The 10,506-nt window shown below is 51.3% G+C and overlaps 2 protein-coding genes across 2 annotated transcripts; both read left to right on the top strand.

Moving 5' to 3' along the window:
* The first annotated feature begins 559 nt into the window (after positions 1–559).
* Positions 560–1,885, top strand: LOC119249733 (leukocyte immunoglobulin-like receptor subfamily A member 6). The gene is made up of 4 exons (XM_037517192.2): positions 560–631; positions 775–810; positions 986–1,273; positions 1,416–1,885. The coding sequence occupies exons 1-4, from the start codon at positions 598–600 to the stop codon at positions 1,748–1,750; spliced, it is 693 nt and encodes a 230-aa protein (XP_037373089.2). The 5' UTR covers positions 560–597; the 3' UTR covers positions 1,751–1,885.
* On the top strand, positions 1,811–3,594 carry LOC129146119 (leukocyte immunoglobulin-like receptor subfamily A member 4). The gene is made up of 4 exons (XM_054697535.1): positions 1,811–1,827; positions 1,872–2,206; positions 2,415–2,717; positions 3,416–3,594. Exons 1-4 carry the CDS (start codon positions 1,811–1,813, stop codon positions 3,592–3,594), a joined length of 834 nt encoding a protein of 277 aa, XP_054553510.1.
* Positions 3,595–10,506: the final 6,912 nt, after the last annotated feature.

Here is a 10,506-nt window from a genome sequence, read left to right as displayed (position 1 = left end):
TGTCCCCTAAAACTGAAGACAAGACGCAGGAAGGGAGGGGAGTCTGTCCAGGATAGGGATACCCAGGTGGTAGGAGTAACTCTCAGGCGTGTTCCCAGGGTGGTGGGGGTGGAGACTGCTGCAAGAAAAAAGAGAAGGGAAGGAGCTGTGGAGAAGCCACAGAGGCAGGAAAGGCCCAGCCCTTCCCTGAGGGTCCCCCTGGGCTGGTCGTTCTGTGGCCTGGCCTGACTCTCAGGTGGACGGTAACCTCAGCTCTACAGGTGGTAACAACCCTCCCTGAGCAACTCCAGGGCCTGGGGACCCTGTCCAGACTGAGACCACAGGATGTGCTGATGGACGGGCGGAGGGTGAGGAGACCCAGGGGGAGGCTCTGAGGGAGGACATGCCCTGGGTTTCCCTCCCCTGCATGGAGCACCTCAGGAGAGCACTGTGATAAAACCAGAGCAGAGCGGAAGGACAGTTCCCCTTCCTGTGGGAGATGACTTGACAACCCCATGACAGGAAGGACCAACCCCCAGTGTCCCCACCCGTGTGTCTGTCCATCCTGCCAGCACCCTGGGCCCTCCATCCCCACAGCCAGGTCACGGAGAGGACGCCATGACCCCCAGCCTCACGGCCCTGCTCTGCCTGGGTGAGGTGTGAGGAGGGAGGGCGCCCTGGTCTGGAGGGACCCCACGGCCAGGCCTGGTCTGTCAGGAGACCCAGGACTCCGGAGGCTCCGGGAGGAGGCTCTGTCAGGACTCGGGGCAGGCCTCTCACTGGCCTCTCTTCCAGGGCTGAGTGTGGGCCCCGGGACCCCAGAGCAGGCAGGTGAGTCTGTGCCCAGGTGTCCCAGGTCCCGCCTCTTCACTGGGGAGGGGGCACCCCGGGGCTGCTCGGGGTGGAGACAGCAGGTCTGGGGTGATGGAGGGGATGTCTGGGAGGGTCTGGCTGGGGGCTGGGATCTGGTGTGGGGACACCTGTGACCACCTCTGATTCCTTCCAGGGGCCCTGCCCAAACCCACCCTCTGGGCTGAGCCAGGCTCTCTGATCCCCTTGGACGACCCTGTGACCATCTGGTGTCAGGGAGCCCGGGGGGCCAAGGAGTTCCGTCTGTATAGAGAGGGAAGCTCAGGCTCCTGGAACGGACCGATGACAAAGGAGTCCAGGGATAAGGCCCAGTTGCCCATCCCATACCTGACAGAGCACTATGCAGGGAGATATCACTGTGTCTATCTTACCTCTGCTGGCTGGTCAGAGCGCAGTGACCCCCTGGAGCTGATGGTGCTGGCAAGTGAGAGCACACTCTGGGTCCAGCCTCAGGCTCTGCCCTCAGGGAGGGGGTCTGCTCCTGGGTTGTCTCCCTGCTCATGGCACAGCCCTGGGGGATGTGGTGGGAGTGTCCCCATTTAAAACACTGTCTCTGCCTCTGCTAGGATCTTACTACAGACCCAGCCTCTCAGCCCTGCCAAGCCCCATGGTGACCTCAGGAGGGAACGTGACCCTCCAGTGTGGCTCAGGCCAGGGGTTTGACAGGTTCCGCCTGACTGAGGAAGAACACAATTCCTCCTGGACCCTGGACTCACAGCGACTCCCCAGTGGGCAGTTCCAGGCCCTGTTCCCTGTGGGCCCCGTGACCGCCAGTCACAGGTGGCTGTTCAGGTGCTATGGCTATTGCAACAACACCCCCCAGATATGGTCACTCCCCAGTGAGCCCCTGGAGCTCCTAGTCTCAGGTGAGGAGCGCTACCACAGATGCCCTAGGGTCTGAGTCAGGCCCAGTAGAGGCCTGGGTGTCACACAGAGGACAGGAGCTCAGAAATTCTGGGACATGGGGACAGTCTCAGAGTCACACAGACACTACAGATTCCTGCGGGAAGGTAAGGGAGTAGGGAGGACCCACCCCCGCCATCCCCTGGTCTCTCCCCAGGTGGGTCTGGGAAGCCCTCTCTCCTGTCCCCGCAGGGCCCTGTCGTGGCCTCTGGACAGAACCTGACCCTCCAGTGTGGCTCTGAAGTTGGCTACGACAGATTCACTCTGGCCCGGGAGGGGGCCGGTGGCCTCCAGCAAAGCCCTGGCCAGGCTTCCCCAGCTGGGCTGTCTCAGGCCCACTTCCCCCTGGGCCCGGTGAGCCGCCTCCACGGGGGCCAGTACAGATGCTACGGGGGACACAGCCTCTCCGCCCAGTGGTCAGCCCCCAGCGACCCCCTGGACATCCTGGTGGCAGGTGAGGAGCCAGGGGCCGGTCAGGACCCTCCATCAGCACAGACCCTGCTGGGGACTCCAGATATGGGACAAGAGGAAAGATGTGGGTCCCCAGGGAGGGAGAGAGACAGGAGACAGGGGAGGGGACAAGGGAGACTCCAGGTCACAGAGACACAGAGATGAGGGTCCCCAGAACACGGCGGGCCAGCCCTCTCCCCTCCTCTCTCTAGGAATGCTCCCTGACACCCCCTCCCTGTCCGTGCACCCGGGCCCCAATGTGACCCGCGGAGAGAACGTGACCCTGCTGTGTCAGTCCCGGGGCCCGAGGGACACTTTCCTTCTGTCCAAGGAGGGGGCCGCCGAGCCCCCCCTGCGTCTGACCGCAGAGCGCACAGCTCAGAAGCTCCAGGTGGGATTCTCCCTGGGTCCTGCCACCTCAGCCCTCAGGGGCACCTACAGGTGCTACAGCTCCCTCGGCAGCGACCCCTACCTGCTGTCACACCCCAGTGAGCCCCTGGAGCTCCTGGTCTCAGGTGAGGCCCTTCCCTGTCCTCTCTGCCGGTCACGCAGGTCCTGTCCTCGGGGCTCTGAGACAGTAATAACTGAGGCCCCGGGGGCTCCACAGAGGTGGGCGCAACCCAGGGGAGGGTGGGAGGAGATATGGGATGAGGGAAGAGGAGGAGCAGGTGATTCTCCATAGTCTGTCTATCTCTCAAAGGCAGAATCCCTAGACAGTCAGCTCCCCCGCTCTCCTGCACCCCACACCTCACAGATGTGGCTCTTTCTTTGGTGAAGAGCAGCCGAGACCATCCGGGGACCTGCCCGTCCCACAGCCTGAGCCTCGCCCGTCTGGTCCCGGCTCCTCCCGGCTCCTCTGTCCAGGAATCGGCTCCGTCCCGTCTCCCTCGGGACCGTCACTGGGACCCCTCGGAGGCCCGCGTAGACGGGCCACACAGACCCGACGCTGAGGCGGCAGACACGCAGCCTCATGTCCCTCTCGTGTCCCCGCCGGTCAGGACAGTCGCGTTGCTCGTGGGCTGCGGCTGCGAGTGTCCGCCCGGGAGGGAGAGTCAGGGCCAGGACGCGCGGACCAGGGTTGCCAGGGCAGAGGAGTCTGCAGCCCCGCAGGGAGGGGCTGGTCGGATGGAGAAGGACCCTCCCCACGTTCACCCCGTGTCCTGACGGGAGGTGCCCTGGTCCCCTGCGTGACCTGCGTGTCTCTCTCCCCCAGGCCCAGCCCCGCGCCCCCAGGACTACACGCTGGGGAACCTCATCCGCCTGGGCGTGGCCGCCTTCCTCCTGCTGGCCCTGGGGGTCCTGCTCTTGGAGGCTCTTCACAGCCACAGGAGGACCAGAGACGCGGCGGGAGGGGGGCCCGGGAGGGGACAAGGCCCCGGCCAGAGCCCATGAGCCTGGAGGTGACTGTGCCCGGAGGCCAGAAGCTGGTCTGGGCAGCGCGGGGACTGTCTGCGGGTCCCTGGGAGGTGGAGGGTCCTTGCTGTGAGCAGGTGAAGGTCTGGACCCTCCTGTCATTAAACACGGGGCTCCCCTCCCCACCACACCCATCAGCTCCACGACGCCGTGTCCACGGATCACCCATAACTCACAGTGCTGGGGCGGAGGGCGCCGGTTCATTCTGCAGATTAAGCCCCAAGCCTCGGGGCGAAGGGCTCCCTGTCTCGGGGCGGGCGGTGGGCACTGGGCGCGGGCGAGCCCCTCGGGGAGGGAAGAAAGGCTGCCCGTCGTCTGAGCGTTTTGCCTCTGCGGGACCTGCAGCTGCCAGGGCTGATTCTTGCACTCGCCTCACCATGACTTCCTGGGGCTGGGCGCAGTCCTCGCGGCCTCGCAGGGGCAGCAGCCACCGCAGAGCCTCACGGGGGCGCGCTGAGCCTGAAGTCGCCTGTCCGTGGCCGCAGTGACTTGGATGCACGGATGGGAGAGATTCCACACGGAACGTCCTCTCAGCTCCGCGGACAGGGTCTTCCCGAGACAAGGCCTGATGAAAATGTCAAGAGAAAGAAATGGATCAGACTTTACTCCCGTGCGCATTTGTTGTCTGCTCTCTGACGGGTGGAATATTCAAATGGTTACTCGCCTGCCCTTTGCCTGTTGTTCTGACCCAAGCGCAGGTGCAGGCGTGCCTGTTCCAGATGTGGGGTCCACTTCCCATGTTCCCCACAACCGGACGCCTGGGACTGGCAGGGCGCCTGTCGGGAGAAGGGGAGGGATGTGTGGGGGCTGTGGAGCAGGGTGGGAGCTGTCTGCCTGCTTGGCCAGAGCTGTCAGGAAGGCCACACAATCCCCTGCAGGCTGGAGTGGGGGACCAGCTCCCTCCCTTCTCTGAGGTGCAGGGACCAGAGCCCCCGCAAGCCTGCGCAGGGATGCTGCAAGGCCAAGGACAGGAGCCAGCCTCCCTCCGCGGGACCCCAGCCTAGCGCAGCGTGAGGTGGGAAGGGTGAGCAGAAGGCCCACCTGGCGCTGTAATGATTATGTGAGGCTGCACACTTGGCACTTAAATTGAAACGCTTCGTGACTTAAATTCCCTGGCGCTGTTAGCGGAGAGTGTACACAGAAGCCTGAAATGCTGTGGTTTCCGAGATCCTCATTTTGATGAGGAACCAAACCAAAGTTGCTTTTTATTTTTCCTTTAAGATTTATTTATTTATGCATACAAGACCTGGGGGACAGGCCAGAGATGCGTTGGGGTGAGAGGATTCACCAGAGGCAGAGCGGGGAACAGAACAGGCAGACTGACTAAAACACACTGCTGAGGGGAGCAGCGGGCAAGACGGGAGAGTCTGCCGCGCCATGTGGGCAGCTCCCTGGCTAGCTGGGGATCAAACTAATGCTAAAGAGGCTGCAATTGCTTCATAGTGTGGTGCTTAACCTCTTGAACCCCCAGGGAGGCCCCAAAATTGCTCTTTAATTATGTCGTCACACATACATTTCAACACACCAAATATTAAGATACCTGTTTTGAGTTTCTATCCTTTTTTATGGGTTTTATTGAAGAGGACATATTCTAAAAAGCAGTTCATAGTTCAAATGACTTGCAGTTTGCAGGAGCAGTAGTGAGTTTAGGTTGGAAATACTGGCTTTGAGTCATCTGACCAGGGAACAGATAGTGTTGAAGAAACAAAGGATTATGGGAGTGTATATAATAATATTTACAATATTTTAATCTCACAAATATATCTTATACATTACATACAATTCATAAATGTATGTGTTTAAATATACTATTTTAATGATATACAATGTATAAACCATATTTTATATAACTAAAAATTAATATAGGCAGTATTAATTATTATTTTGGATTTAAATATCTGATGGTCAGAGGAGCAAAGCAAACAAATGCAGCTTCTCATCTGCAGTAATTTTGTCACTCCCACCTGGATTTGAAACACTGGCTGTTTCCCAATGAACATTTCTCCTCAGTTTTTCTCCTCAGAATCTATCTTCTCTGAGGAACACTCACTCACCGATAAACATTTCGAGTCCAATTTGTTCCAATCGTAGCCCTGTCTCCCCCTCAGACACTCTGTCACCAATGTGAAACCGAATAAACTTCAAAAGTGCCAAGATTGGGGGCAGGTCACTGTGTGGGTTCTCGTTCATGCCCTCAAAATTCTAAGACACCGCTCAGATTCAGGGTGCACTAACAAAGGGGTTTATCAGCAAATGGAAGGTTGGGAACAGGCCACAAATGGCCGGCCGTCACCCCTGAGAGTGTGCACGAGGTCCAGAAGTCCCAAACAAAGACCGCTCCTTCAAAATATCACTGTTGCTCCCACTAGGGCCTGCAGTGGTGGCAAGCTGGTAGCAGTGCATCAGATTCAACTCAGATGGCAGCACGAGGGGCTGCTGAGGAGGCACCACAGCAGCCATGGGCATCAGGGAAGCCCCGGGCAGGGCATCACTCTTCAGGTACACATTACCGGAACTGGACGAGGTCCAAAGACTTCACACTCCATTGGTCCTAAAGCCTCTTGTGGGTGACATAGCAGCAGCCCTGTGACTACTGTTTCAGATATTTCAGATGATTCCTGCTCAGGGACAAGCCCTCTATTCACATACAAAATACCCAATAGACAATTGTCTTCACTTTCATCTCGGACCTGACCCTTATCCGGAGAAACTTTGCACCAATATATAATTCAACTATCTATTTTTACAAGCTTCCTGCCTTGATATCAAAGCATATGGTCCCCAAAATACAGTTCTCCACAAATTTATCATTTCACAATCTCCTTACAGAGCATACAAAATATTTATATTTATATACACTGATTGTGATACACCTATATTTTTTTCTCCAAACAAAATCTGTTTGCAATAGCATTTCTCTTCATTATGATTGAAAAACAATTGAATCTTAAAAAAAAAATTCCAAAGGACATTTATAATAAGATAGCCCTCTAAAGAAACCTGCCTTGATGAAAAAAAAAAATCAAAAAAATTTTACCTCAGATTTTCAACAACAGAAAGTTTCTCTTCAGGAAAAGTCAGCCAAACACATTTATCTAAATGTTATACTGAAGTGACTTTATTGTAGGAAAAAAACACCCAAAACATATTTTTTTTACACCCCCCCTTACTGTGACCGTAATCCTTCCTCTCCCTGGACCCCTTCCCCATAGTGTGTCTCTGGTTTATAGTTGCCTGTTGATTTTGATTTTTTCTTTATTATGGTTAGTCTTTTTCCTGGTCCCTTATTTAAGTCTTCCAAATTCCTGCTATGAGTGAGACCATCTGGTATTTTTCTTTTTCTTTCTGGCTTATTTCGCTGAGCATGATCCCTTCCAGCTCCATCCATGGAGCGCAAATGGCATGAGTTTATCCTTCTTTTTTTTTTTTATAGATTTATTTATTTATTTATACAAGCCCTGGGTACAGTCAGAAGTGCGGGAGGGTGAGAGAATTCACCAGAGCAGAGCAGGGAGCAGAGCAGGCAGAAGGACCGAAGTACATTGCTGAGGGGAGCAGCGGGTAGCAGGAGAGGTCTGCGCCTCCATGTGGGACCCTCGCCTGGTGGCCATGGATCGAACTGGTGCTACAGAGGCTGTGGGCAGCTTCGCACCCCAGCACTCAACCACTGCGCCACCAGGGAGGCCCGAGGTTATCTTTTTTGATGGCTGAGTAATAGTCCATGGTGTATATGCACCACATCTTCTTGATCCAGTCATCTATTTTTGGGCAGTTGGGTTGTTTCCATAGCTTAGCTAGTGTAAATAGTGCTGCTAGAAATATAGGGGTGCAGATACCTTTTTGAATTAATGATTCTGTGTCCTTTGGGTAAATACCTAGGAGTGGAACTGCTGGATCCTATGGAAGCTCTATCTTTAGCAGGTTGAGGAATCTCCACACAGCTTTCTGCTGTGGTTGGACCAGTTTGCACTCCCACCAGCAGTGCAGGAGAGTTCCTTTTTCTCTACAACCTCGCCAACATTTGTTGTAGCTGGTTTTTTTAATATGTGCCATTCTCACTGGTGTCAGATGGTATCTCATGGTAGTTTTGATTTTCACTTCCCTGATTACAAGTGATGCTGAACCTTTTTTCATATGCCTGTTGGCCATTTGCATTTCCTCTTTGGAGAAGTTTCTTTTTAGCTCTTCTGCCCATTTTTTGACTAGATTATTTTCTTTGTTTCTGTTGAGTCTCATCAGCTCTTTGTTGATTTTTGTGATCAGTCCTTTATCATTAGTGTTGTGTGCAAAAATTTTCTCCCATTCGGTGCGGTTTCTCTTTGTTTTGGTTACTGTCTCTTTTGCTGTGGATGTTTATCTTTGCCTTCACTATCACTGCTTTGGGTGATGTGTCTGCAAAGATGTTTTTGAGGTATGTTTCATGTTGTGTTTCGCCTATATTTTCATCTATATATTTTATGGTTTCAGGTCTTATGTCTAGTTCTTTAATCCATGTTGAGTTGGTTTTTGTGCATGGTGTGAGGCAGTAGTCAAGCTTCATTCTTTTGCATGTAGAGGCCCATTTTCCCAGCATCATTTATTAAACAAACTTGCTTTGCTCCATGGCATATTTTTTGCTCCTTTGTCAAAGATTAGTTGACCGTAAATCTGTGGGTTTATTTCTGAATTTTCTATTTGGTTCCATTGGTCTGTGTGTCTGTTCTTGTTCCAATACCATGCAGTTTTGATTATTATGGCTTCGGAGTATAGTTTGAAATCTGGGGGTGTGGTGCCTCCATTCCCTGCTTTTTTTCCAGTAGGGCTTTGGCTATTTGGGGTTTTTGGTGGCTCCCTATGAATGTCATCAATACCAGAACATATTTCAAATCATATTTTTTGATACAAGATATATCAGCTCTGGAAATAAAAGGCAAAACAAAATTTGATCTAAGATTTTGCACTATGCGAACATTACACAACAGAAAAAAAAAAAGCCCAAGAGACATTTCTCCTCAGTTTCTATTCTATAGACAAACTTCACCTCAGAAAGCATTACCCAAAGACATTTCTCCTCAGATTCAATTCTATTTAAAAGTTTCTCCTCAGGAGGGCATGCCCCAAAGATATTTGTCCTCAGATTCTCTCCTAAATAAAAGTTTCACTTCAGGAGAGCATGCCCCCAAAAACATTTTCATCAGAATGTTATATGTATAAAAGATTATCCTCAGGAAAGCATGACCCAAAGACATTTCTCCTCAGTTTCTCTCCTATATGAAACTTTACCTCAGGAGATAATTCCCCAAAGATTTTTCTCCTCAAATACTCTGCTATAGAAAAGTTTCTCCTCAGGAGAGCCTGCCCCAAAGACATTTTTCCTCAGAATCTCTTTTGTATAAACGTTTCTCCTCAGGAAAGCATGCCCCAAAGACATTTCTCCTCAGATTCTCTCCTATATCAAAGTTTCTCCTCAGTTGAGGATGCCCAAAGACATTTCTCCTCAGATTCTCTCCTATATAAAAGTTTCTCCTCAGTTGAGGATGCCCAAAGACATTTCTCCTCAGATTCTCTCCTATGTAAAAGTTTCTCTTCATGAGAGCCTGCTCCAAAGACATTTTACCTCAGTATGTCTTCTGTATAAAAGTTTCTCCTCAGGAAACATGTCCCAAAGACATTTCTCCTCGGAGCCTCTCCTATAGAGACATTTCACAACAGGAAAGCAAGTCCCAAATGCGTCTGCTCAGATTCTCCCTACATAAAAGTTTTCCTCAGGAGAGCATGCCCCAAAGACATTTATCCTCAGATTACCTGTATGTAAAAGTTTCTCCTCAGGAGATATGCCCCAAAGATATTTCTACACAGATTCGATCCTATATAAAAGTTTTTCTTCAGGAGAGCCTGCCCCAAGGACAATTCTCCTCAGACTCTCTCCTGTATAACACTTTTTCCTCAGGAGAGTATGCCCCAAACATTTCTCCTCAGAATGTCTTCTGTATAAAAGTTTCTCCTCAGGAAAGCATGTCCCAAAAACATTTCTCCTCAGATTGTCTACTATATAAAAGTTTCTCTTCAGGACAGTCTGCCCAAAAGACATTTTTGCTCACATTCTCAACTGTAGAAAAGTTTCACCGCAGGAGATCATTCCCCAAAGACATTTCTCCTCAGGTTCTCCCATATATAAAAATTTCTCCTCAGGAGAGGATGCCCCAAAGACATTTGTCCTCAGAGTCTCTCCTATATAAAAGTTTCTCATCAGGAGAGCCTGCCATAAAGACATTTCTACTCAGAATGTCTTCTGTATAAAACCTTCTCCTCGGGATAGCATGCCCCTGAGGTAAAAAGATATTTCTCCTCAGATTCTCAAATACATAAAAGTTTCTCTTCAGGACAACCTGCCCCAAAGACATTTCTCCTCATTTTATCAAATATATAAAAGTTTCTCCTCAGAAGATCATGCCCCAAAGACACTCTCCTCAGATTCTCTCCCATATAAAAGTTTTCCTCAGGAGATCATACCCCAATCACATTTCTCCTCAGATTCTCAGTTATATAAATGTTTCTCTTCAGGATCATTCCCGAAAGACATTTCTCCTCAGATTCCCTACTAAATAAAAGTTTCTGCTCAGGAGAGGATGCCCCAAAGACATTTCTCCTCAGATTCTCTACTATGTAAATATTTCTCTTCAGGAGAGGATGCACCAAAGACATTTTTCCTCAGATTATCAAATATATAAAAGTTTCACCTCTGGAGATCATTCCCCAAAGATATTTCTCCTCAGAATCTCTCCTATATAAGAGTTTCTCCTCAGGAGAGCAAGCCCCAAACACATTTCTCCTCAGATTCTCAAATATATAAATGTTTCTCTTTGGGAGAGAATGTCCCAAAGTCAATTCTCCTCAGATTCTTTCCTATAG

Source organism: Talpa occidentalis, unplaced genomic scaffold (genome assembly GCF_014898055.3).
Source record: "Talpa occidentalis isolate TD23 unplaced genomic scaffold, MPIMG_talOcc4v2.1 talOcc4.17, whole genome shotgun sequence".
NCBI classification, from domain to species: Eukaryota; Metazoa; Chordata; class Mammalia; order Eulipotyphla; family Talpidae; genus Talpa; species Talpa occidentalis.
This window is presented reverse-complemented; position numbering and strand designations above follow the sequence as displayed.

Excerpts from the sequence above, each read along its gene's own strand:
- LOC119249733 (XM_037517192.2), top strand. The coding sequence starts at position 598 with ATGACCCCCAGCCTCACGGCCCTGCTCTGCCTGG. Across the intron at positions 811-985 it reads CGGGACCCCAGAGCAGGCAG|GGGCCCTGCCCAAACCCACC; the intron begins GTGAGTCTGTGC and ends GATTCCTTCCAG. Across the intron at positions 1,274-1,415 it reads GGAGCTGATGGTGCTGGCAA|GATCTTACTACAGACCCAGC; the intron begins GTGAGAGCACAC and ends TGCCTCTGCTAG.
- LOC129146119 (XM_054697535.1), top strand. Across the intron at positions 2,207-2,414 it reads CCTGGACATCCTGGTGGCAG|GAATGCTCCCTGACACCCCC; the intron begins GTGAGGAGCCAG and ends TCCTCTCTCTAG. Across the intron at positions 2,718-3,415 it reads CCTGGAGCTCCTGGTCTCAG|GCCCAGCCCCGCGCCCCCAG; the intron begins GTGAGGCCCTTC and ends TCTCTCCCCCAG.